The sequence below is a fragment of the Castor canadensis genome, chromosome 11, assembly GCF_047511655.1.
Source record: "Castor canadensis chromosome 11, mCasCan1.hap1v2, whole genome shotgun sequence".
In the NCBI taxonomy this organism is placed as follows: Eukaryota; Metazoa; Chordata; class Mammalia; order Rodentia; family Castoridae; genus Castor; species Castor canadensis.
In genome coordinates this window covers 113,788,683-113,816,635 of record NC_133396.1, presented here as the reverse complement: position 1 = coordinate 113,816,635, position 27,953 = coordinate 113,788,683, and the positions used below count along the sequence as shown (strand labels likewise).

Here is a 27,953-nt window from a genome sequence, read left to right as displayed (position 1 = left end):
CGCCTCCGCCCCGGACCGGCCTCGCTTCCATCAGCGCTGGACGCTGCGGGAGTTCCCATGGGCGCCGCCAGCTCGTCGGTGGTGGCCCGCCTCGGCCTCCCCGTGCCGCGGTTCCTCGCGCAGCCCCGGCCCGCGTGGCTCGGGGTCGCTGCGCTGGGCCTCGCCGCGGTGGCTCTGGGGACTGTCGCCTGGAGCCATGCGCGACCCAGGCGGCGTCGGCGGCTGCAGCAGGTGGGCACCGTGGCGCAGCTCTGGATCTACCCGGTCAAGTCCTGCAAGGGGGTGCAGGTGAACGCGGCGGAGTGCACGGCCATGGGGCTGCGCAGCGGCCACCTGCGGGACAGGTACGTCGGCCCCGGCGCTGCACAGCGCTGACCTGGCTGTACATCCAGGGTTGAGTCTGCTAACCGGTTCTTCCTTTCCTTACAAAGAGACTAGGAGCTACTGGGACCAGGACAAAAGAGGAAAAGTGATTCTTCCCCCATTCCCCCTGCCAACCCCAGGGGCCTGGGATTCTGAACCTCAAGGTTTCCCGCTTTCCCGAAATGGGCGTATGTCCACCCCCCACTGGCTCTTTCTGGTCACGTGATCTTGATAAGCCGTGGTGTTCATCCCCAGGTGTCTGCCAGTCTTCAGATTTCTTCATCTCCCTCCAGCGAGGTGAGCATCCAGGGGTGGGTCCTGGTCGCTTTATTTTTGGTGACTAAATCTTCCAATCTTGTAGAACCGTGGACAGAGCCCAGATCTCAAACTGCGCGCCAAGGCAGAACATGCAATCAAGACAGTAGTTGAGTACCCTCTTGCAATTTAAAAAGTATGTTATATTCCCCAGATCTTTTGTAGATAAGTACTCTTTCGTGGATGAAGAAACTGAGGTTCACAGCCACACAGCAGCCTCCCGGGACTTGTGCTTTCATTAGCACACGGGGTCTTTGTAAAAACAGTGATTCATTAAAGCCCTCCTCTGGGTAGGGGTAACTGTGGATTCCTGGGGTTTAACTAGGCTTGCAGAGTTCCAGAACTCTGTCTTGTGGATCCGGGCGGGCCTCATCAGCAGGCAGCACGTTAGCCTCCTTCCCAGAGCAGCCTCACCGGCTTCAGCAAGTAACAGAGAACAGAGGGGCGAATCTTTCCTCCTTGCTGGCAGATCAGTTGGCTGAGCCTCACAACAGGCCAACTACCAGGAGACAAGATGCTGAGGCAAGGAAGACTCCATGAGAAGAGAGAAGAAAGTGAGACTCTTGTCACAAACCTTTCTTCCCAAAGCTGGTTTAGGGGTGACTTCTCTAGGTAGCTGATGGGTGTTTCCAGACTAGTGGGTGCCACATTACAACGGTGGGCAGATGGTGCATGTCTTTGTTTTTAAAATCTTGAATGAATACAAAGATCCTTATTTCCTAGGGCTGTCTTGGCACTAGTTACACATTACATAATGGATCAACTAAAGGGTTGGGGGTGGCTGCTCCAAGGCTATCTTGCTGATTGTTAAAATAGCTGTAATGAGTGACTACACTTTCTTAATGTTCCTTTCACCCAGACACAGCACTTCATGAGTTAGTTCAAAGGTGAGCTATACCCCTTTGCTTCAGGAAGCCAAGAACCCTAAATATTCTATGCTTTATACAGTAGACTCTGAAAAACAGTAGGGTTTGTTGACTTTATCTTGTTTTTGTAGGCCCTAGAGGCAAACATAGTTGTAGTTTTACTGCTATCTTGATTCAGAAAAACATTAATTAAGCTTGTATTACAACAGTTGACAATAAGAGCTAGTATTTGTACCAGAAACTATGGCAAATTATTTACTTTTGTCATCACACACTCCCAGAAAGTGTGATCAAGAGAAACTAGCAAAAAGCTTCCTTGGGGCTGTGACAAGTGCCAAGGAACACTGAGAAGAGTGCACTGGAAACTCTCTGGGCACTCAGGGAGGACTTAACCAAGGATGTTAGGCTTAAGCTGAAAATTGGAAAATGATTAGGAAATTTGCAGGCAAGTAAGTTGAGAGAAGAACATTCTAGAAAGGGGGAATAATCTGGGCAAAGCACTGGACCTGAGAAGGTAGGCTGGGGAAAAACTGACATGCTCTGAGAGATTTACCAAAGGGAACTGAAAACCAGGACTTGACTTGCATGGGGTGAATATTCCTTGCAACAGGAATCTTGAGTGTTCACAGTAGGCAAAAAGTAGAAACAATCCAACAAATGTCCATCAGTGGATGAATGAATAAACAAAATGTGGTTTACACAATGCAATGGGCTATCATCATTCAGCCAGCCATGACAAGACATGAAGATCTGATCCATGCTACAACACGGGTGGACCCTGAGAACACAGTGCTAGTTTGGATAAGCAGCACACGAAAGCTTATGTGATTCCGCTTACATGACATATCTGTAATAGACAAATTCATAGAGACAGAAAGTGGGTTAGAGGTTACTGGGGGTTGAGGGAATAAGGGACGGGGGGAGCTTATTGCTTAATAGGTACAGAGTTTCTGTTTGGGATGGTGAAATGGTTGTGGAAATAGAGAGGGTTGATGTTTGCACATCATTGTGAATATACTTAATGCACTAAATTGTGCACTTGAAAATGGAGTGGTAAAAGTGGTTAAAATCACATAAAAAATAATCTAGCCTCTGCTGATGGATTCTTGAGTCATTAGCAACTTGTGACATCATATATAATGGTACAGTGAACAGCACTGAGCAAGTATCTAAGTCTCTGTTTTCAGTTCTTTGGAGTTTATAACTAGGAGTATGCCTGGTATTTTATGCTATGTATATTTTACTGCAATTAAAATAGATTTTAAAAAACACTGGTGTATGTGAAGTCTTGGGAAGTTAGCAATGGCTAGAAAGCAGCTCGATTATAAAGACCTTGGAGCCTTACTTAAAGAGTGTTGTACTAGAAGCAAGAACTGTAGAGGGATTTTGGAGGAGGGGATACCAAGATCAGATTTGCATTTTAGAAAGACAAAACTGCCAACACTGCCAGGAAGAACTACTAGAAAGAGTGCTTGTGCTGGTACCAAGGATTTGAGTCAGGATCTGTGTAGGGTGAGGGCTGATGAAAGGACAGCTAGACAAAGGGCTATTTTCTAAACATATTTTCTAACATAGCTGGGTAACTCACCCATGATAACCTGCTGGAGATGATGCAAGACACATCTTTAATGACCTAAAGTGTTTGCTATTATTTTCTCATATTTGGGGATCCCAAAACCACATTCCCACTTCTGTAGGTATAATCACTGGATCAGTGAAAAGTTCAAACTGCCAGTACATGCCACTTCCTTGGCAGCTAAAGGTCACCTCCCTCCACAGATGTGCTTTGTTTCTGGAAACTGTTCTTTCCATTGCTCTTAATTTCTCCATTTATCTTTTTTCCTAGGAAATCAGTATCTTTAAGACCAGGAGTACTGGCCTGGAAAAAAAAAATTATTGCCCAGGTTGACAATAGATCTTTTAGCAAATTGCAGACTTCATAGCACTGCATATTGAAATTTAATTTTTAAAACGTGTGTGGGAGAGTGAAATTGGCAAGGTATAAATGTGTCTTGTCATTTGTGTCACCGAGAACTCATTGCCTCATGCTCCCTCCTGCCTCAGCAGTCTTCCTCAGAAATAGATTCTTGTCATTTCCCTGGGGCATGTTTAATGAAGGTGACCAGGCTTCCTGGCAATTAAGATGAATATAATTAACAGCTTTTGATTTCTGTGCTTTCAAGGAGCTCAGATGTTCCACATACTATATGTTGGATGCTTGAGTGGTTGATCATCCTTTTGAGTTGACTGACAGCTTCAGTCTTGCTTGCTGCTGATGTTTAGGACAGAGAGACAAACACACACACACACACACAGAGGTACACACACACACACATGACAGACAGGGAGGAAATAAAGAATGACAGTGTATAATTGCAGCTCTGACACAGACTTGGGCTGCCTCTCTTGGTGATCCACACATATCCTGTGTTTTGAAAATGTCAGGTTTTGGCTGGTGATCAATGAGGAAGGGAACATGGTTACTGCTCGGCAGGAACCTCGCTTAGTCCTGATTTCCATCACCTGTGACGGCGACACTCTGACGCTCAGTGCAGCCAACTTGAAGGACCTGCTACTGCCCATCAAAACACCTACTGCAAATGCGTTGCGCAAGTGCAGGTAAGGAAGGGGCATGTCTTCGCCCCTGTATGAATAAGTATTCATGCGATTTTGAGAACATGCGAACAATGGAGGGAATCCTGGAAGACCATTAGCAGTAATTAGTTCTTGATAGCAAATGTACCATCTGCATGGCTAAGTCCTCAGTGATGTAAAGATCTGACAGGGGAACAGGGAGTAGCTTCCTGGCACTTGATTGGGATGAGAGATATTCAGATACCATATAGAAAACAATGGGAGTAAAGCATTTTGACATGTCTGCAAGAGAAAAATGACTACCAAAGGATCAAGGACAAAAATGGGGTGGTAGTGGTGGGGGAGAGTGTGCTGGAATGGGTGAGATTAGATTTATGTATTGTCATAGGAATTTTCCTGTTTTGCTTAAAAAGACTGGGTACCTTTCAAATCTGAGTATGGAGTCTTAAATGGCTGTGATAGTTTAGTATCATATTAGAACTATGATATGTACTTCTCGTGAAAGGAAGTTCCAAAATAGAAAGGAACAGGTGCAACCCAAAGAGTTCTAGCAATCAGTGTCAGAGGGAGGGTGGACATTCAACTTGGGGAGTTGCTCTGCACAGAAGTCTTTTCTCTTCTACATCGGAGGACTGTAAGAAAGCAGTTACTTTTAGAAATTGCATCTAGTGTCACTTTCTTGTTCCATTATGGGAAAATCAGGTTTAGTTATTAATTTGGCAGTTTTCTAATTATAAAAGTAACATGCATTCGTTGTCAAAAAATTAGAAAATGCAAAAAAAAAAAGGAAGAAAACAAAAACTATGTAAGATAACCATAATTAATATGTCAGCATATTTTCTTTCTGGTCTCTATGGCTACTACTTTTAAAACCAAATTGAGCAATGGGGCATGGTGGTGGCACATGGTGATATCCTAGCTCTCAGGAGGCTGAGGGAGGGGATCATAAGTTCAAGACTAGCCTGGGCTACATAGTAAACCCTGTCTCAAAAAAAGAAGAAACAAAAAAGAAAGAAAACCTCAAATTAAAATTATAGGAAAAAAACCCTTAGATACTTGAATATGGCTTATGTTTAAGTTGACAAGGTGTTTTTCATATTGTTAAAAGATGTTCAAAATGCCATGCTTTGTGTTGGCACAGTGTTTCATGCTATGAGGGTCTTCTACTGTATTCTGTGATTAAGTATTTGAATTGTGTTTAATTTTTTTCTAGGTATGAAGACTGTAAAGAATATCTTGGCATAAGACTTTGTTTGTATTGCTAATTATTTCTCCAGAGGGAAAAATGCTAACAGTGGTTTTGCTTGAAAGGAGTATAGATCCTAGAGAGTTTTCATACATGTTGCTAAGCTGGTTTGTAGAATGGTTTTACCAACCTATATAGCTGTCAATTCATGAACAGATCCAATTGCACTCTAACCATTATTATCCAAAAAATGTTTTGCCGTTTTTATGAGCAAAAATGTCAATTTCTTGTTAATTTGCAATTTTGATGGTGTTGTGAGGTGAACTTTTTTAATATTCCTTTTGGAATTTGTGTGTCCTGTTTGTCGATATCTGACTCAAGTTTGTTTGCCATGGTTAGGTATTTACCCATTCTGTCTTGTAGTTAAAATTTTGGGGATGCTAGGGATGTAGCACAGCAGTAATCTGCTTGCATGAGGCCCTGGGTTGGTCCTTAGTACTAAAAAAAAAATAAAACAAAATTCTTTTTAATTTAAAATCATTTAGAGTTGTATGTTCCCCACAATCCTACATAGGCCTTTTTGGTCCATGCTTAAGGTATGTTGCAAAAAAATTGCAAAGTAGGGAGGCCAAGACCTGCTGCATTACCAGGTGCTTGCAAAGCAGAGATCTCAAGCACTGACTGGGCCCAGATTTCCTTTGGCAGCCTAGACCACTCTTCTGTAAAGGAGCTATAATCTCAGCCCACAGGTTCCTGAAGATTTCTGATTGGTTCTTGAGGTCCCAGATTCACCTTTTTTTTTTTTTTTTTTGGCAATACCTGGGTTTGAATTCAGGGCCTATATTACCAGCCCTTTTTTGTGATGGGTTTTTTCAAGATAGGGTCTCATGAACTATTTACCTGGGCTGGCTTTAAACCATGATCCTCCTGATCTCTGCCTCCTGAGTAGCTAGGATTACAGGGATGACCCACCAGTTCCCAGCCTGGGTTCACCTTTAAAAGATCAGGATCATAGCTGACACACCTGTTTTCATGGCTGAGGTTGTTACTTAAACTCACAAATGCTTACCACTTATGGTTTACAGAGAATCGAGCTCTTTCTATGGACTACTTAGCATTATCCTCAAGCCATGCCTGCATTGTCTTAGACAAAGATTTTAAGAGCGTTTAAAGTTTTTGTTTTGTTTTGTTTGCGCTTGAACTCTTTGGGACAGTGTCCAAGTGAAATACTGTGCTCAACAACACAATTTTGGCTGCTCAGGAGAAATGTGGGAGGAACAGAAAGAAGACACACAACAAATTCTGTTCTTCAAAAGAGCTTGTGCTTTGGGTGATGATGAACCTGAACCCTGGGTAGAAGTTGCAGGGGAAATCAGTGTCAAGTTAAGAGAGAAGGTATTTACATTGAAAAAAAAAATTTGTGTGGTTTTAGGGGTTAAACCAGAGCCTCATGCTAGACAAGTGTTCTACCACTGAGCCATGTCCCCAGCTCTAAGGAGTCTTGAGTTTTAAGGGCTCTGCTTTTTTTTTTTTTCATTTTTTGTAAAGACCCAAGATAGATGCAAATGCTCTCAGTAAAGACAATTACTGCCCACAAAGTCCAAGGATCTGGGCAGCTTGCTGTCTGTCTCCACGGCTGCCTTCCATCCATCTGCAAATACAACTAAGGAAGGGGAGCCCCTGGCTTCTGAATGGCAGGACAGGAGGGAGACTTGGGGGCCTATTAGAGTTTGATTCTGGGGAAGGACACACACACACACACACACACACACACGTACATTTTTCACCAGCAAAGAGGCATGTAATAAAGAGTGACCTTCAAGGCTGTTTGTATACATGGATTTTGGTAATGCTGCCATTGTTCAAGATGCTTCTGAAATTAACATTTTAGGCATTAAATGAGAGAGAGAGAGAGAGAGAGAAAGAGAAAAAAAAACCCTTTCAGTAACACACTCATTTCTGGGAATAGTTCCCCTGTTAACAATGAAGTTGATTTTTTGAAAAAAGAAAGTTATGTAAAACTAAATGAATAAGGAGGTGATCAACCTACGTAGGATTGTTGTTTGGTTTAAAAAGTGAGGTTAAATTTTAAAATAGCAGTAAGTAGGTATGCTTACTGTTCAATTGGAATATTTCTTACTTTCCAAGGTGACTGCTTTGAAAGGTAGTACCCATTTGCATGTATGAGTTTTCATGTGTTTGTTTTATTCGTTGTATTTATTCTTCCTTTCAAGCCAGTAAAGAGCAAGGCAGATACTCCTGGTGTTTGTTGATGAAGTGGTCCCATTATCTGCAAGCTTTGAGTGTGCACTTAAGCCCTCCGACTCCAGGGAGGTCAATTTAGAATGGGTGGGGTTGGAGTGTGAGAAAACCCATGAAGCCACACTCGATGGTATGCACTTCTCTATGAGTATTATGCTTCAACAGAAAAGTTTTAAGAAGTCACAAAAACTTCTCAGTACAACTAATTTACTGTTTCATGTAGTTATGTGGGTGCTATTTAGTGATCATTTCCTACTTTATGTAACTTTGTGTCTAGGACCCATGGAACTATGGTGCTCCGATATTCAAAACTGTGCCTGAGCTTTGTCCTGTCTCTTTCTGCAGAGTACAGGGCCTGGACGTGCAGGGCAGGGACTGTGGCGAGGTGGCTGCACAGTGGATAACCAACTTCCTAAAGACGAAGCCCTACCGCCTGGTGCACTTTGAGCCCAACATGCGACCAAGAAATTCTCAACAAGTCGAGCCCTTGTTCCGGCCCAAAGACCAGGTGAGAGGCTCTGGGGGAGGAGAGCAGTGTCTCTCAGCTCTTCAGATGCAGGCAGCATCTCCCAGGAGCTCAGCACTGTGGTTTTACCCTGGCTGTTCAGTCTCCAAGCAGTAGGCAAGAGGAAAGCCCTTCCGATGGGAGCGGTATTTGTGTTGCTTGATTTGGGGCTCCATCATACTTTTGCCCAAGGGCATCTCTCGTACTATTTTGTAAGTATTCTGGTGCCAATCATATTCTACATCTGTATCTTTTTCAAGGAATTCCAAAGAATATGTGTGGCCAACATTTTTACAGTTTGTTTGCAATTGCCTAGCAGATTACAGTTCTGCAAGAGTGGGTGCGGAGATCCATAGATTTCAAATATCAGACTGGTCCTTAAAGGAATAAGGGATTCATCTTGAGAGTAGGATTGGTAGTGCCATACACTACTTTTACTGTTTAAAAAAATTAGGCTCATCATTACTACTTCACATTAATTTTCAGGTTCTGATACATACCCATAGAATTAGGAGACATTCTAAACAAACATAATGAGAGGCCATCAAACCCAACCACCTTGCTAAACACTGGTGACTCTAGGTGCTTAGAACGGTAATGTGATATCCCCAAGGGCACATGCTTAGTGACAGCCATAGAATTCTAAGCCCATGTTCTCTTTGTGCCACCATGAAATCTGCAAGGTTAGTTAAGGTTTTGAATCGCTGTGACTTTTCTGTGAAAAGAACTAGAAAAATATGTAGAATGATCCTGTGTGTGAGAGAGAAGAGAGGGATTTCCAGGAACGAGACGCTTGGACCTGCTGAGGTGATTCTGCATTACATAGCATAACAATGGCTGCTTCCTTATCAGGTTGCCTACTCAGATGCCAGCCCGTTCATGGTCCTTTCTGAGGCATCGTTGGGTGATCTCAACTCCAGGCTGGGGGAGAAGAAAGTTAAAGCATCTAACTTCAGGCCCAATATTATAATTTCAGGATGTGATGTCTTTGCAGAGGTAACATTTCACCTTCTTTTGTCTCTTTCCCTTAACATTTTTTTTTACAGCTGTAAAGCTTTTGACAGTGGGTTGGATTATTCCAAAGGATGTATTATTTATTGACTCTGACCTACACAATGATTCGGTTTTGATGTTTGCTGAGCACCTAATAAATGTAGACTCATGTGTTGAGGACATGCATGAGGGGTGAGACAAAGGCACTGTCTAGGAAGCTTCTAAGGAAATTCTGAGGATGCAGATTTGTCATTGAGTCAAATTCACTCAGCATAGAGTCCATGATCTGTGTCACTCATGGAAGAAAGAAAATGTCCTGGGTCTTGTCAAACATGGACTTCCTGTTTAGTCAGTGGCACCCTTGAGGAAGAGGAGCATTTATGGCATGGCTACTGGGTGGGGGATTGGAGGCACTGTTCATAAGCTTGGTGACACTGCCGTAGAACATTTCCAATACCACCTCTAGTTGGCCTCCTGGTGTCTGTATTATGATTTAGTATGAAGAGTCCTGATGCCTGGTTTCCAGCATTCCATGTGATTTTGGCAACAGATAGACTTACCTTTGTAACAGCCTTTAAATATTTAATTTGATTTGCTCCCTCACCTGCCACAAAGGCAGCAGTTGGTGGCTGAGAGGCTTGGTGATTGGCAGCCACCAATGGATACATACTCAGCAGAGACACTGGCCCTCAGAAACTTTGATTGTGCCCAATGTTTGTATATGGAATGAGGCAGGTAAAGGGTCAAGAAAGTGGCCCTTACTTCTTCCCACTTCCTTGGGTCCCAGGGAAAAATTGAGTCCAAGCAGAAGTAGAATTGTGAACACCTTATGTGGGGGAAGCAGTTCTGTCATGGCTTTGCTGTGGGAAGTGGACAAGATGTGCTGAAAGAGAAGCAATCTAGGAATTTGATCCCCACATTCAAACTGAGGATTCGAGGTCTGGTTTCAGCCTCCTCTTGGACTTCTGTGTTCCTCCTGAGTCTCATTTACCTCGCCTGGGAAATGGGATTATCATTTCTGCCTAGGGTTACTGTATGGGTTTGTTAAACGATTGATAGGGTAAGGTAATTTATAAAAAGTATGAATTCAGTATCAATTGATGGAGGGTAATAAAAGTACTTCCAACTCCATCTCTGATGCTTTATATAAAATATTGTCTGTTTAGTCCCAAGCTTCTAACCACATAATTTGTTCTAGAGATAGCAGAGAAGTTTCTGGTGCAAGGTGAGTAACTGTGTGCATTAGTATCCTGTTGGGCTGTGCCTGTGGGTTCCTCTGTGTCAAGGGAGCTGTCTGTCCTTGCTCATGGGTCAGCATAACTTAGACAAGAAAGAATCAATGTTTGGTTGCTTTGGAGAATCTCATTCATATTCCTTTTGCACCAGCTGCAACCAGAAGACCCGGTTTCTACTGAGGCTTTTCCTTTTCAAGAAAAAGGAGCTGGCACCATTTTCTTTGAATGCTTGTATGCAATTTACATATGCTGTCACTTGCATTCCCCACAGCAGCTCGATGGGGTGAGAGTAATCATGCCCATTTTGCAGGGGAGAAGGGATAGGCTTAAGAAAGTCAGATGGCTCATCTGGGACTGTCCCTCAGCAAGAAGTGTAGGGGCTGGACTTTGAACCCAGATTGTACACAAAGCCAGAGCAACCTAAGAATTAATAAAGCCTGCATAGTGTTGGGACACCCAGAACCTACTCCACCTGTTTCAGTAAGTGACTATTCAGTGAGACCTGGGCAGGTCATTGAACACCTTAAGGCTTCTGCTTCTTGCATTTGTTAAATGTGGATAATTTCAACTTGTCCCCTGCCCCAAGGGGAGCTCTGAGAGTCAAGATGGATAGACATGAAGTAGCATAGAAGGGTAGCAATAGTGATCAGAGTAGAGGAGCTTGGCCCAGAGTATGGCTTTCTCCCTGGCTATAACCACACCCCTCATCTTTGCTGCATGGGTCATATTGAAGAATTTTGAGATGAGAGGGGTGAAGAGGAGATGATCCAGAGTAGGGCTTCAGATCTAAGAGATTTCTTTGAATTGAACCTTATTCTAAAATCTTTTATCTCTGTATCACTAAGTGTTTTCTAATTGGGAACATTTCGTGTTTGAAGGTGGCTGTTAATACCATACCGCAGTTGAGCTGGTGTGGTTTCTATTAATGCCCTTTCACACATAGTGGGTTAGGGCACCTTTGTTGCAGCCACTGTGGATAGACATGTAGTCAAACAAAGATGGAAGAAACACAGTTGCTTCTCCCATGAAGCTCAAAGCCCAGTGTGGGTGAATAGCAAACAAACAGCTATACCCAATGCCATGAGGCCAGAGAGGTGAGTGACCATCCACAGGTTATCGACACCATCAAGGCAGGAGGGATGAGCTCGAGGCTGGAGCACCCAGGGCTCAGCTTTGAGCCCTCTTCCATCTGTCCACGCTTATGCTCTGGCCTATGGTTTTGTAAAACCTTTTCAACACCGAGGACCTCCTAACTAATAGTCCTACACCAAAACTTTCCCACTTTCTTCTGTACCTGTACATCCCCTTGGATGTCTAATCCAACTTCAGGATGTCCAAAATTGAGGAGCAAATTCCACTCCAAGTTTTTCCCATCACAGTATATGAGAAAACTTCTAGTTGTTCAGGTCCCAAACTTGGAAGCACCCTTTGTTCTTTCTTCTCTTTCTCTCATGTCCTTCATCTATACAGTTGATTAGTCTTGGTGTGCTCTCTCCCCTTCTCCACTCCCTCCCTGGACTAGGGTACCACTGCTTCTCCTACTGTTTGTTGCAATAGCCTTTGCACTCCCTGCTTCTATCCCCTGCCCATCCTACTGCCATGCGTAGTCTATTCTCCACGTGAGGTCAGTCATCTTATAATCATAGGGCATATTATGTTATTCTGTTCAACACCCTTTGGTAGTTTTCCATCTTTCTTCAAGTGAAATATAGAATTGTTATAATGACCCTGTGCTCCGCTGCTCCAGTGCCACATCACCTGTCACTCTGCCCTTCTCTCTCTGCCTCCTTCCCACCCCAGGATCTTTGCCCTTGCATATTCCTCTGCCTGACAAAGGCTTCCTAATATATCTGCATGCACACCTCCCTTCAGTTCCCTACTGAGACCTTTTCTGCCTCTTTAGTGAGGCTTCAGCTGAATACCCTGGCTTCTCTGCTTGCATGACCTGTCCCCTGGCATACATCATCATTTGGTGTACCATGTGACTCTCTGAGGACGGGGACTGCTGAGCTCAGTGCTGGCGTATATCAGGTGTCCCTAATTGTTTAACTGCATGAAGGGTTAGAGATGGCCGGGAGAAGAAGGAATCACTGAGGAACCTGGAACGTGTGCAGACTATGGAGGCTCAAGGGACCTGCCATCCTGCAGCACTGGGGTTCAGAAGAGGTAGGGAGCTGAGAGCAAAGGTTTGGGAAGGATTTTAGATCAGAGAAGGACAGAATTGGCTTTGCCTGGTAACATTGATCTCTGGCAGGAGTCTGGAGACGGATTAGAAGAGGTCAGGTCAGTGTACAGCAGGGTAGAGAGAGCTGGCACGGTCAGCCAGAAAGGTGTGTTTGCATAGAAGCTTCTGGAAATGAAACCCACACAGCATCTCAGAACCTAGCCTGTCATTCACTGTGGGCTTTCTTTCATGATTAGCATCTGTACTTCTGACCTCAAGTCTTAAACCTTTTGTCCTACAGAGTGCCACAGAGTGGCACCACCTTACCCCCACCTTACCATATTCAGAGACCTTTGGTCATCATCACCCTGCCATTTGGACCCATGGGCACTGCCTCTAGGGACTTTATCCCTTAGATGCACTGTCATTGCCTCTGTGTTGTGTGTCCTTCTCTTTATTCAACCTAGAGGCTTTCAAAAGTTCTGACCTGACCCCCTTCTCTCTCTGCCTTCCTTGGGCTCACAGACAACCCCCAGACCTCACCACCCTCCAAACTCCTCTTCTTCACTTTACAATTCCTGCTAAGGGTTTCACGTTCTTTCTTTCACCCAGGTTTAGAGCTTCAGAGTTGCCTCTGGATCACCCTCAACCCTGTTCCTCCTGGGTCAAGCCACATTTGCTTTGCTCTCCTCTATTGGCCACGACCTATATCAGAGTTTATTATGTCACGCCTGGACCACTGATGCTCCTTCTCGGGCATTGCCACAGCCAAGCCTCCCAGGGTTCTAGTATGAGCTTTTCCTCTCATGTGTGTGACTGCCTTGCTCCAAGGCCTCCTGTGGCTCCTCAGCTCCCAAAAGGTCCAAACTTCCCACCTCTAAGATCCCACCACAGCTGGCTCTCCCAGTCTTTATTTCCTATAAAAACTCCAAACTGGACCTAGAACTAACACATATTCTCCTGCTTCCTGGTCACCTAGACTTTTGCCCTCTGTCCCCTTTAAAACTCCCAACCTTCTTTCAAAGCCCAGATTAAAAGCCACCTCCCTTGTGAAGTCTGCTCTGATGGCCACACTGTGGTCTGCTTGCACCTCTCCTGGGCTTGTCTTGTTGCAGTCAACCGCTTCCAAGTGTCCTGTCCTAATAGATGATGCTCATGGGCTCTTCTTTGGGTCAACACAGTCCCTAGTTCTGGTGTGAGTTCACTAGTTGTTAGTTTCTTCCTCCCTGCCACCCAAACTTGGCAAATAGGTACTTTCCTTACTGTGGAATTTTTACCTTAATTTTCTGTCACTCAATCCTTATAGTTTTTTGTTTGTTTGTTTTGGTAGTCTGGAGTTTGAATTCAGGGCCTCATGCTTGCTAGGTAGACGCTTTATTGCTTGAACTCCACATTCAGCCCTCAATCCCCAGTAGTTTTCATTTCATCTAGGAGGAGTTCTGGAAATATTTCCCTAATCCATAATAAATTAATTTCCTTCCCATCTTTCTTGCTGTACCTTTAGGTTTGTTTTTATAGCCACAGTGCCCCCTGATGGACAATTATTCATAGGACAGACCGTGGCTGCTCTAATCTGTTGCCTAATTTTCTGAACCTCTGAGAAATATACAATTAAGGGACCCATGTTATGATTTCAAACAAAACAAAGCTAAGCAAAACAAAAACCATGCAATGCATATATCATGAATAACATGCCCTGTTGGATTAAAACTTTGAGATTGGAGCTGTGTCTCTTCTTGTGGTCAGCAAAGGACATGGCAGGTGTGTTTTAACTCACTTCAGCCCTGAGGAAGCAGCACTTTTCTCTGAGTGTGAGAGGGTCAGGGCTGTAGGCCTATGTTCTTGGCTTCCTCAGAGTCTTTCCTTTTTTTTTTTTTTCTTTTAGGTGCTGAGATGATCTTAAGGCCCTGGACATTTTAAGCATGTGCTTTCCCTCTAAGCCACCTCCCAGCCCTGTCCTTATTTTCATGTTCTGCCCTCCCTGGCTGGACCCCCTCACCCTTCTGCCATCTAAGATTCAGTTTCCATCTCACCTATGCCATACAGCTCCCCTCAGAGAAGACCAGCCTGGATGTGTTCCTCTGAATTCTACAGTGACTATCGTTTGTGATTAAACACACTACACACACACACATACACACACACACAGTGCTCTCTCAGGTTTTTATAACATTGTGTATTAGCATATATTAATTTTACAAAATAATTGGTTTCATTGTGATATTTTCATACATGACTATAGCATACTTTGATCACACTCACCTGTCCTCTCATTATCCTCTCTTGGCATTTCTATAATGAACACTTATTGATCTTTGATTTTTTTTTGTGCATGTATGTCCTGTGTCCCAGCTGAATTTGAGAACTCAATCCACTGACTTGATTTGTCCTGAAGAGCAGGTACCAGTAGCCCAACATTTGAGCTCTCTCTTAGGGCTCCAGTGGAGATCACCTGGAAATAAGGTCTTAATATTCCTGATTTGTTCATATCTGACCAGCAGAGATTCAAGATGCACATATGTGGTGACTTGAGGGTCTTTTTATTTTTTTTTGGAGATAGGTTCTCACTATGTAGCCCAGGCTGGCTTTGAACTCAAGACCCTCCTGCTTCAACCTCCCAAGTGCTGGGATTGCAGGTGTTACCACCAACCACCGCACCCAGCTGACTTAAGTGGTTTTTTTTGGCATTACTAGGGTTTGAACTCAGAGCTTTGAACTTGCTAAGCAGCTGCTCTACTGTTGAGCCATTACTCCTGTCCTCATTTAAGATTCTTAATCCATGTAACTTTAGGCATACACAAAGGATCTAATACATTCTAGAGTGATGAGTAATTCTTCCTGGTCAGTCCCCCCATCTTCATCCTTTCTGTCCCTGCCAGGAGTCGAGTGGGATCAGTCAGGGAGGCCTCCTGAGGAGAGGAGTTTCCATGACAGTTTTACAAGGGGGCAGAGACGTTTCATGTGTACGGACTGACATGTCACAGGCAGAGGGAGGGAACACAATGGTGTGTGGGTATCCATTGGTATGAAGTAAACATCTGCCATCTTTGGTATAAATGACACCACTAGGTGTAACTTCTGAAAAGTTCCTATGAGGCCTGTCAGGGCCAGGGTCAAGAGGTGTTCATAGGGATTTGTTTTTTTCCTCCTAGGATACTTGGAATGAGGTTCTTATTGGGGATGTGGAACTGAAAAGGGTGATGGCTTGTTCCAGGTAAGGCTCTTTCCTGTCCCTACCATGCCTGGGGAAGGGAGAGCAAGATCAGTCTGCTTTGTCCCCTGTTATGACACTCTGTGTGTATATGTGTGTGTTCAGGTGCGTGTTAACCACAGTGGACCCCGATACTGGCATCATGAGCAGGAAGGAACCCCTGGATACACTGAAGAGGTACAACTAGGCAGAAGGGGTGTCATTCTCGGAGATAGTCCTGGGTTAGGGTGATGTTTATTACTTACTATTTTTAAGAGGAAGCTGTGCAAACAGAACACACAAATGGTCTTGAAGCTAAAGGAAGCCCAATGACTGGGCCATTTGCGAAAGATTGGGGTATTTTGGTCACCAGAATGTTTGCTTGCATGAATAATTTCATTTTCCATTTAGAATTCATGATTCAAATAAGCTGAATAATTTTTTAATTGCTTGGACATTTTGGCAAATAGAGTATTAGATGATAGCACTTTATTTAAGGGCCACAATGGTATTGTGCTTATATGAGAAACGGCCAGTATATTTTAGAGAAGCTTGTTGAAATATATAGGTAGGAGTGAAGTGACCTGATGTCTGGGATCTGCTATATTTTATTTTATCAAAAAGAGAGATCTAGGGGGATATAGCTCAGTGGCACAGTGGTTGCCCAGCATACGTAAGTCCCTGTATTCAATCCCCAGTACTGGAAGAAATCCAGTTTTGGGCCTGGGGATGGTACACACCTGTAATCTCAGCACTTGGGAGGCAGAAAGATTGTGAATTTGAGGTCATCCTGGGCTAGATAACAAGATTCTGTCTTAAAATGCAAACAAAATAAAGTAAAGCAAAACATGAAAATATGTGAAAATCTTTAGAAATACAATCTGGTAATAATTGTGGGGAGGTTGTCCATTATTCTTTCTACTTTTATGTTTGTCTTGGGATTTCATGAGAAGACTTTCAGATGAGAGACAAAGTTACAGAGAATAATTTTACATTGTATACAAAGCTGGTCAAGATAACCAGCAAGGCTGATTACAAAAGAACAGAGGCAATATTTACTTTTTAGTTTTTATATGACTTTTCTTTAAAAAATTAAATAAATAAACATGTACACGAGTATTTAAAGGCTGAAAGGATGCAAGCCAAAGCATTAGCAGGGATGTTTTTCTGGAAACAGAATTATAGGAAAAATTATTCTCAAATATAGTCTCTAAAGTGACTTTTACTAAAACAGCAACACCAAAGATTTAGGATTTATGCACTTCCATGCTGTTGTCTGCCATATCTGGAGCCCAGGAAATTGGTGGAATTCCAAAAATGGTGCTCATTTTATTTATTTATTCATTTGAACTCAGGGCCTGTGCTTGCTAGGCAGGCGCTCTATCACTTGAGCCATTCCCCCCAAGGCTTTTCATTTCCTCCCTGGCTGGCCTGAACTGCGATTCTACTTTTTATGCTCTCTGTATAGTTGGAATAACAGGTCTGAACCTCCATGCCCAGTTTTATTGGTTGAGATGGGGGTGTCACAAACTCTGGGCCCAGCCTGGCCTTGAATTTTGATCCTCCTGATCTTTGCCTTCTGAGTAGGTGGGATTACAGGCGCGAGTCACCAAGCCTGCCAGTGGTGCTCATTTTAATTGGTGTCTTCCATGTTAAATGCAGCATCACAGGCAAGGTGTCAGGTGTCCTCTCTGCAGCCCCTGAGACCCTTTGGCTTTGTGCCTAATTTAATGTTCCAATGTGTCACTTGTAGCAGGGAGGATGAGGCAAGTTTAACTTCGAGCAAAGTCCTAGAAGACTTGAGGAAAGCATGAAGTTGAGGTGTGGCCATAGTGCATGGAAACCATCCTGAAAAGGCACACTGAAGAGAGGTCATGTTTGGGGCTGGTGTGGCAGGAGTCCCTCCCTGGAACATGAGTCTCTTCCACCTTGCAGTCTCTTTAAGGCCAATAGTTTAGTTCTCATTGGTCAGCACCCATCCCTCCTGCCCATCCTACAGTCTGGAAGTTACTCTCTGGCTCTTCCCTGGGCAAGCCAAAGCCCTTGCTGCAGAGCTGGTGTGTTATCTCTAACCATGGACCTGCCCCTCTGGCCAGCCCCTCTGGCCAGCACCTGGTGTCCCAGGCTGAGGACCAGGCCACTGCAAAGTGAGCAGATGGCAGTGGAGGATATAAGCCACCTGGCACAGAGCGAGAAGGAGAGTGGGAGCGAAGTCAAACAAGGTGGTCTGAGATGAATTAAGGAGAAAGGGAGTTTGTGGGACATATGGCACGTGGCTGGCTCCTCTTGCCTTAGCCAAGAGTTTACAGGAACATCCAAACAAGGACCTGCAGGCCAACCTAAGGTGAATCATGCTATGTTAGCTTAGTTGGCTTTTGATTTTTTGTGACCACAATACCTGGCATAAATGACATAAGGGAGGAAGGTTTCATTTTAGCTCATGGTTTCAGAGGGTTCTGTCCATGATTGCTTAGCCAGACATCACAGCAGCAAGAGCATGTGTGGAGCAGCATCTTCACCTCATAGCTGATAGGAAGGAAAGAGAGAAAGAGAGACAGAAAGGATCCAGGAACAAGACACCCCTAAGGGCCTGCTCCCAATGTCCTACTTCTTCCAGCTAGGTCCCACCTCCTAAAGTTTCCAGAACCTCACAAATTTTGCTACCAGCTGAAAACCAAGCATTTAATGCAAGAGCCTGTGGAAGACATTTCCTATTCAAACCTCAGCATTCCACCCTTGCCCTCACCCCTAAAGTCTTATGGATATCTCCTATTGCAAAATGTATTTAGTCCATCTCTAAAAGTTTCCAAAGTCTCAATATTTCCAACACTTTGCAATAGCTCTCCTCTGAGACTCAAGGCAACTCTTAGCTGTAGCTGTGAACCATTGTTAAAAAAAAAAAAGGCCTAAGTTACATACTTCCAACATATGATAGCATAGAGTAAATATTCCCAAAAGGGAGGAATGGGAGAATAACAAGAAAGGAATGGATCAAAGAAAGACTGAAATCTGACAGGGTAAGCTTAAATCCTGTAACCTTGTGTAATCCTTTAAAGGTAAGCCTTAAACCCATGCGTACTGGTGGTGTGATGCGAGATCCAGTGGCTTGGGCAGCCCTGTCCCTATGGCCTTGCCATTTGTAGCCCATGTGCCTCTCTCAGGCTGGCTCCACTTGTTACCAACAGCTTTCCTTAGCAGCCATTCTACATTCCTGGCATCTCTGATATCCTGGGATTTCCATTGCAGCTTAGGCTTTACCCTCACTGCTTCAAGCATTGCCCTCTCCAGGGCTGCTTGCAGGGGTCCTGATCCTGTTACACATTGCCTTGCCTCTCAGGCCTTCCTTTGAAGTCTCCATGGAAGCCTCCATGATCCCAAAGCTTTCATTCAAAACCTGCATCACATGGAAGGCACCAAGGTCTGGTGAAGAGTGATTTGTATGTGACTCGCTTTTGACCATGGCTGCAACAGCCTCTCAGTGCCTGAGCAGATGAACCCAGGAAGACACTTCCTTAGGTGGCCCTGTGGGAGCAATCAAATTGACAATCAAGATTAACCATCATACATGCATTTTGAGGGATGTTGTATATTTTTCAATACTCAAGCTTTCATAACTAGTTAATAATATGGGGCAGAAGGTATAGCTCAAGAAGTAGAATACTTGCCTAACAATCAAGAGGCCCTGAGTTCAAATCCCAGTACCACCAAAGCAAACAAACATAGTTAATGCTATGAAGCATTGAAGAGAGGTACGTTTCACTCCATGTAAATTGTACCAAAAAAGAAGTAAGTACAATATTAACTCTATGTAATGTTATACAGACTGAACTCTTTAGAGGTGTGCTGATATCTGCACCTTACCGGTGCTGTGGTTGGAACAAGTGAGTCCAAAAGGCCCACAGGTTAAAGACTTGGTCCCCAGCTCATGATGCTATTTAAAGGTAGTGGAACCTTTAAGAAGTGGGACTTACTGAGAGGAAGTTAGGTGATTGGAGATGGGCCCTTGGAGGGAATATGGGGACCCCATCCTTTCTCTTTTCATCTTCCTCTTTCCCTCTCTTCATCTCCCTCTTCTTCTTCCTCCCCACCCCTTTCCTGGCTGCCATGCATTGAACAGCAGCTTTATTTGACAATATGCTCCTCACCATGCACTGCCTTGCCATAGGCCCAAAGACAATGGTGCTAATGATGTGGACAGAAACATCTGAAAGTGTGAGCCAAAATAAACCTTTTCGTTTTATAAGTTGATCATCTCAGGTATTTTGCCACAGTGATGGAAAACTGACTAACACATTTGGAAATGAAAAAGAAATACAGTGGATTAATGGATGGATAAATATGGATCCAGGGAATATGGTGAAATGTGAAGTATAGAAATTAAGCAGTTAGTAAATGGTGTTTTCTGTAAACTTCTTTTATTTGCCTGTTTGAAAATTTTCATCATACGGTAGTCCCTCTTTATCTGCAATTTTGCTTTCTATGGTTTCAGTTACCTGTGGTCAACCACATTCTAAAAATATTAAATGGGAAATTCCAGAAATAAATAGTTCATAACTTTTAAATAGCTTTTATTATGGCATCTGGTCTTTATAATTAGTTATTATAGTTAATTTCTCCTGTGCCTAATTGGTTCATTAAGCTTTATCACAGATGTGACATGTAGAGGAAAACAGTTCTTACAGGGTTCGAGCTAAGGATGTAACGCCACTGCACGGTAGATGCTTGCCTAGCTTGTGGGATTGGTTCCCAGCCATTAAAAATACATTAAAAAGTAAGTGAGTGGTTTGGCATTACCTCCAGCTTCATGCATCCACTGGGGGTCTTGGAATGTATCTCCAGAGAATATGGGGGGACCACTGTAACCCTGGGGGAAAGTGTCACTATGTGTGAGAAGAGCAAGGTGTGAGAGCCAACCATGGACACTACAGCCATGTCAGAAACGTGTTCGCTCAGGCTCAGAACAAGCACAATTCCATCTTCCTGTCTTCCATGGTGACAGAGGAGCTACAAGGAGAAAGGTAGGGTGGCCCAGAAAGGTGGGAAGAGCCCAGAAGCTATTGTGACCAAGTTCCCTTCACCAGGCCCTGACCATTCTTTATTAGGGAGACAGGTCAGAACTAGACGATTCCGTGAGATTGGGAGGACTGGTCTTTTTGTTCATCTTGTCCTTTCTCCCTCACACATTGTTTGCCCTCAGATTCCCTTCCCTCTGGTTGTAGGAAGTTTCTGTGCAGGCAGAAAAGGCCCCATAGCATTCCACTCCTGGAGTCATCAGCGTCCCTCCCTCCACTGGAGCGCTGTTTCTAGGAGAGTAATTGACCCTGAACCCAGAACAAGGTGGGGGCACGTACAGTTCTACTCCCCTCCCCCATCTTCTGCAGGCTTTATGCAGTATGGCCCTAATTGCTTCTAAAACCCTGGAGACAGTGCAGCCATCCTAGGTACCTTCTGTCTCTTACTGAGATTTAAATGACCATGGTATAGTAATTTACGTGCTTCCCAGGACAGGTGGCCATGAGTTGGGAAGAGAAAGGCCACACCCCATCACATAAATCACAGGAGGGAAGCACACAGTGGCATCAACTCAGCCTCTCAGCCACACTGCCATGTGTCTCTGTGCTCTGTGCGGTGCCCAGGGGCAGCTGCAGCATCCGGATTGCAGGTGCTTAGCAGAAGACAGACCTCTGCCCACCTGCCTGGTCTGGCCTACCGATGTCAGTCCCACAGTCAGAGCCAGGCTGGAATTACTCTGTTCTTTCTTAAGGGAGAATGATGTACACAGGGATCCAGCACTTACGGAGTGACCGATTCTGTCACTTGTGCTTCTACAACAGCATTGCCCTTCGTAGAAAGAATAAAGCACATTCACTGCAAAGGTACTCAGAAGTTCTGCTGGTGGCCCGAGTACTCTGACATTAATGGTGTGCCACTAGCCCTTTGAGGCATGCTGAGCTAAAGGTGGAAAGACGAAGGAGTGGTGACTTCCTGGGAGGAGTCAGGCCCCCCTAATCTGCCTCTGTCACATACTAATTTTGTGATATCAGATTGTCGCTCAGGTTCTTGAAATCTCAGTCTATATTTGTAACAACTGGATTTATAGCTCTTCTGGTAACTGAAATAAGGTGACAAATGTGATTTACTTTTGGTGGTACTGGGATTTGACCAATCAGGCTTTTGCTTGCTAGGCAGGTACTCTATGACTTGAGTCATACGCCCAACCTGTTTTGCTTGAGTTATTTTTCAGGTAACTGGGGTTGGCCTTGGATATCTTATTTGCTGATCTATGCTTCCCACATAGCTAGGATCACATGTGCCACCATGTTCTGCTCATTTGTTGAAATCGGATCATGCTAACTTTTCCCCCAGGCTGGTCTTGGACTGTATCCTCCTAATCTCAGCCTCTTGAGTAGCTGGAATTACAGGTGTGAGCCACCACACCCCTCAGTATGATTTTTAAGAAATACATGATAAAGTACTGTCCATAATACCTGTGCAAGTCTATAGTCACTGATAGTCCTATTTTATAAACTTGACACCTTTTGCAAGAAGGAGAAACTGAAGACACTTTCCATTCTTAGAGGCTGCTTTATGTGAAACCCAAGAATCTGGATCAATGGCTGGTGGGGGTGGCAGAATTGATGTGGCATCTTCCTGGGAGCTTTCACAATGCTGCTTAATTCTGAACTTGGTCATGGAGCTAGTAGGTTGTGGGACCTCAAAAGCGGCCTATCCCCAGGGAGACCTGTGGCCTCATGATCCTCACAGGAGGATTGATTCTGCCTGTAGTCATGGCCTGGTTACTGACAAGGAAATGAGAAAATTAGGCAGTGTGCATAGTGAGTGGCCCTCACTGGTGCATAGCACGTCACGGGTGACCAAGTGTTTCTATTATACCACGCCCTGTAAGTGTAGAGGCCTCTCTTTGGGGGATTTTGCTTGCTTGTTCTGTGCAGTGCTGGGAATGCAACCCAGGCCTTCATGCATGCTAGACAAGTGCTCTCCCACTGGGCCACAGCCCTAGCCCTTGGTGACCTCTCTTTAAGCTTATTAATACATCTAGGGGCCTCCTGCACATTGTGTTTTATGTCCATTGAAAGAAAATGCACTAGAAAGTCTCTTTTAAATGAGCTTGTAATTTATTAATACACAACATGTGCACACACATATATTTTTAAAGTAATAGAAGATTCATTATGAGAAGATCCACTTGTGATCCCTTATGAAATACTGTGATTTTAATGCTTGTTGAACCCTTGAGCAGACTGCTTGCAATGTCCCAAAGTGCCCACAAGAGGCCGCTAATGACCTCGGTTATTTTCCCCACACCTTGGAGGGCTGGTGTTGGCTAGCAGCTTCTGATGGTACAGGTGCCAGAGCAGGTATGTCACTTCTCTGGGGAAGCCCTGGTAGGCTGGGCCAACCAATTCTTCACTCCCATAGCTCTTTCCTTTTTCTATTTCCAGACAGCAGAATGGTTTGCCACCTACAAACCAAGTAACCAAACCTGGGCTTTTACAAACCAATTCTTCAGTGCACCCCTCTGAGTGTAAGGTGCTAGGCAGGGAGGGCAGCAACTCTTTTGAGTCCACAGGTTCCTGATGGGGGAGGGTGAGCATATACTTGTGTGGCTGATGGGAAGGGGCAGGTAAAACCCATTAGTGCCTCAATCTTAGGGTAGATGGGTAGCATATTGGACCCCTTGGCTCTTCATAGGCTAGTGATTGCTCAGGAAGAATATGGAGGACCAGGGCTTATATCCCAGGTAGCACACATCCTCCTGATGGAGTTCTCCGGCCCCAGCCTAGCATTTAGCTATGATGTCTTAGGCAGGTCAGGTACTTTTGAGACGCATCCTGTAAAACCAGGAAGGCACAAATTCCTACACAGACTTGTGGAAGGATGAAAAGAAGTGACGTATGAAGTGTTGGCCATGTATGTAAGAGATGGGCAATGTACAGTGTTTCCTCCCTGATATATGCAGAGCCCGGGAGCCAAGAAGTCCCAAGTCATAGAAGTGGCCACTCTGGTTCTGATCCTGAGGGGCTGCTCTTTGGCAGGCATGGATTCCAAAATGTCCTCACTGTTGTCTGCTGACCAAGGAGGGGCAGGAGAAAAAGGGTGCCTAGATTTGCAGGGTTCAAAGCCACTGAAGGATATGGGGTGAGCGTCACAGGCCACTCTTGGCCAGTTGGGGCAGCTTGGATCAGCAGCTCTCATTTTCCATTTATTCTTCATTTGTTTAACATTTTCTTGACTGACCACGATGTACCAGACACTGTACCAGGACTTGGGAATACAGCAGAAAACAAAGCAGATGTGGCGGGCACTACAAGGTGTTCAGAGCCAGGAGAGGTACTGAGGTCTCCAGAGAAGCTTCCAGAGTGGACTGCATGTTCTCATTAGCCATTTGTGAAGAGCAAAATTAGAACTAGGTTGTTGTAATGGGTATTTTTTAAAGAAAGGTAGAATAAAGTTAATGCTTTCAATATAAATGTCTTAAATATGAAAATGAACTAGAAGGGGGTCAGCTTAAGTGAGAAACTAAAGGAAATATGTCTCCTGGTGGAGTGTCGTGGGGTCAGATTTGGCCATGTTGTACCCACACATCTGCTCATGCAGACTCTTCATTGGGCTTCTTAGTTTTCCACCTGACAAAGATTATTCTCTGTCTCTCTGTTCCCCTTTTCCCCTCCCCCTTCCCTCTTTTCTCCCTCTCCTTCCCTCTTCTCACCTCTCTTCTTCTCTCCTTCCTTCCTTCCTTCCTTCTTTCCTTCTTTCCTTCCTTCCTGCCTGCGTTCCTTCCTTCCTTCCTTCCTTCCTTGCTTCCCAGTCCCACCAAAATACAAAACAAAAACAACAGCAAAAAAACAGTTTTACTCACCAACGCACCCATTTAACAAATCATTATGTGTCAGGGTGACGACATACAAGGCCCAGTGCTGGGTTTGAGAGGAAGAGGGAGTTGGATTCACCCCCAATCCACTCAGGGACTTCCTGTCTTATAGAACAGACAGACATGTGCTCTGACCCTCTACAACAAGACACAAGAGGGTTTGGGAAGCAGAGAAGTTGATGTGGGGGCGGAATTAGCCCCGGGTTGGGGCATTCTGGGCTTCCTTCCAGGGACATGTGGCATTTGAGTTGGGCCTGGAGGAAAAGGTGGAATTTGGCTGCTTGAGGAAGTGGGGAAGGCGCATCTCACAGGAATCACAGAGGAATCAATCACCAAGCTGGTAAAATAAAAAACAAGGGAGTGGGAGAGTGACTCAAGTAATAGAGTGCTTTGCCTAGCAAGCGTGAGACCTTCAGTTCAATTTCCTCTACTACCAACAAACAAACCAACCACACCATCAACCAAAACACACACACACACACAAAACCAGACGAGGTGAAACCAGGCTGAGGAATTCAGCAGAGTCTCTGCTACATAGGTGCAGATGAGGAGCAGAGGGAAGAGGGTTTGAAAAGCTGGCTGGGGCCAGAAGAGGTCCTTTTATGACAGGCCAAAGACTTGGAATGTTGTTCTTTGGACGTGGGGAGCCATTGGTGGTTTCAGAGTCTAGAAATGGTAAGATCAGAACAAAATTAAGACAGTCATACAGAGTCGTGCTTACAATAAATTGAAGTGGGGAAAGAAGAAGAGAGGTGGGTTCATGAGTTACTACATTTCCTCTAATGGAGCCTGAGCATGCTAGAAGCAAGACTGTGACAGTGGGAATGAGAAGTGAGCAAAGTCAAGGGTAGACCCTCAGGACTGGGCAACTGTGGACAAGAAGGAAAAAGGTATGAAGGATGGCTCCAGGGCTCCATCCTAGAGTCTGGAAGGACCCCAGGTTGGGTGACAGATATGGAGGAGTGAGGGGAGAAGGGAAGGTGACAGAATATGTCTAGACATACTGAGTATCTAATGTCTGAATGCTGAAAAAGGAGACAAGAGTGTGGGGGAAAGCTGTGGGGACATGACCACTGGCCCGCTCCTGTAGCTGTGCACAGGGCAGACTACCCTCTGGCCTGTTTGGGGGTGGGGTGCTGTTCTGTTAGTCAATGGGAATGGGGCCATTGTAGGGTGGGCACTTGCTTCAGCTCAGGGGAAGCCACTTGCTGTCTGAGTTTGTCTTTCTGCTTGTCTGGGACTCATCATGGTTTTTCTCTTGTTTCAGTTATCGCCTGTGTGACCCTTCAGAAGAAAAGTTATATGGAAAATCACCCCTCTTTGGACAGTATTATGTTCTGGAAAACCCAGGGACAATCAAAGTGGGAGACCCTGTGTACCTGCTGGGTCAGTAATGGGAATCATGTGTTCTGGACTATCAGAAGCCTTTAAAAAATATTCTCAACAATGACAGCACCTGAAGCACAGCAGTCCAGAACTGACACCTTTGTGATGCCTTTAGATCTGTGATTTCCAAGTTTTTCCTCTTGAACATCCTTGTTCAGGGTCCCAGCACACAAAGCAAAGAAATATAGTCTTGTTAATTTACTAGGACTTTTAAGTCACTTAAGTGATGCTAAGATTCTAAAAATGCCGTTTAATTATCATTATGGAATAATTCTCCTGCCAAGAGCGCTAACCTTTATCATCTTGCTACTAGTTTTAGGCAAAGAGAAGAGAAAAGAAGGAAGAATGGGTAAGCCAGAAGAATGTTCTGAAATGTTTTATTATTCCTGTGCATGGAGCATGCATTGGAAATTAAATAGTTCTCCAAATAAGGCTGGAATACCACTTCATTTTCTCTTCAGGCCCCAGATAGCTTTTGAAAGGGCGTAAAGACTTCCGCAGGCACTCAAGATACTCATTTCCATAGATCTTCTTGGATCTGTGTACTGCTTCTGAGGCAGCGGCTGTGAGGATTTGATAGATCTTTTAACACATGCAGTGCCTCGCCTCCGAGATGCAGGAAAGTAAAAATGTCTGGGTAGAAAACCATTCATTAGACTTGCCAGACTCTGCTCTGGACCATGTGAAAAGAAAGACAAACAAAATACATCCTACTAACAATCAAAACATGTCCCAACATATGTGAGTGAACAGTGCACAAGAGACAGAAAGACCTCTGGTTTGATGTCTATCATCCCCTTTGATCTTGCTCAGGGAACTGACCCTACCCTTAGTATGACCAAAATGAAACAGACCTGAAAGGAGGGGTGCCACCTAGTGGCGTTGAATGGCAGCTCAGCCCACCTTGTTGGAAAAAAATCAATCTTGAGAATGAGTTGTTTTCTATCCTAGAAAAATTTCTTTCTAAAGAAAGTAGGGTAAAATGCTCTTTGTTTTCATGCTGCAAAAGTTTGATTTCCTAAAACTACCAGAAGTATGGTTGTGTGGTTCTGGAGGCCTCTTGGATCCTTGCAGTTCTGAAATCATGACTGGACGCTCCTGACAAATTCAGAGTACAAAAGTTCTGAAGTGTGTGAAGGGGAAGAAAAGCGATTGTGTGATTTCAAACAGACTGCAGAAAGCCTTCAAAAGGGCAAAGGAAAGCATGGCATGTGTTTGTTTAAAGCCTAACTTGTCTACTGATTTAATTATATAGTACTAAGATCTGATAGGGTACATCGTTCATTGTCATTTAGTGCTTTGATTGCATTCTGAAATTGACCAAATCATTAAAAAAAGTTCCAAAAACTGTACATAAATGGAAGCTACTTAGACTAGCTTCAGATATTACTAACTTTTGCCTTGAAGTTGTTGGACTTTGAAAGCTGACTAAGGACTGAGGATGTGGCCCAAGAGGTAGAGCACCTGCCGAGCAAGCTCGGGCCCTGAGTTCATACTCCAGTACTACCAAAACAAACAAACAAACAAAACAAAGACAAAAACAGCAAAAAAGAAAGCTGACTGAAGTAATACAACAAAGTCAATAGTTTTGACACCTGACCAGAAAAATTGTTGTGATTTTTTTCTGAACAGTTGGCTTGAAGTAAAGAATTAAATAATTAGATAACCTGGGCTATCCTCTTTTTAAATAAGCCCTCCTTATGTGAAACTACAGATAAGTTGGGAGAAAAGAAATGTCCAGAAAGTAGCATTAGTAGTGCGACCTTGAGAACTATGAAAACTCGTGGTAGAACGTACACAGGATTCAGAAAATCCTTCCCTTCCCTTCCCTTCCCTTTTTCCTTCCCTTCCCTTTCCTTCCTTCCTTCCTTCCCTCCTTCCTTCCTTCCCTCCCTCCTTCCTTCTTTCCTTCCCTCCCTCCTTCCTTCCCTCCTTCCTTCCCCCCTCCTTCCTTCCTTCCCTCCTTCCTTCCCTCCTTCCTTCCCTCCTTCCTTCCTTCC

General features: G+C 44.3%; 1 protein-coding gene across 2 annotated transcripts; it reads left to right on the top strand.

Moving 5' to 3' along the window:
* Window positions 1–7: 7 nt before the first annotated feature.
* Mtarc1 (mitochondrial amidoxime reducing component 1) lies at window positions 8–27,785 on the top strand. 2 transcript variants are annotated; one of them, XM_074048282.1, is made up of 8 exons: window positions 8–344; window positions 619–660; window positions 3,990–4,163; window positions 7,933–8,095; window positions 8,945–9,088; window positions 15,637–15,698; window positions 15,801–15,872; window positions 25,835–27,785. In XM_074048282.1, exons 1-8 carry the CDS (start codon window positions 58–60, stop codon window positions 25,959–25,961), a joined length of 1,071 nt encoding a protein of 356 aa, XP_073904383.1. In that variant the 5' UTR covers window positions 8–57; the 3' UTR covers window positions 25,962–27,785. The 2 variants fall into 2 exon arrangements, with proteins under 2 accessions (XP_073904383.1, XP_073904384.1); XM_074048283.1 differs by lacking the exon at window positions 619–660 and having other exon boundaries at window positions 16–344; window positions 25,835–27,781.
* The last annotated feature ends 168 nt before the right edge of the window (window positions 27,786–27,953 follow it).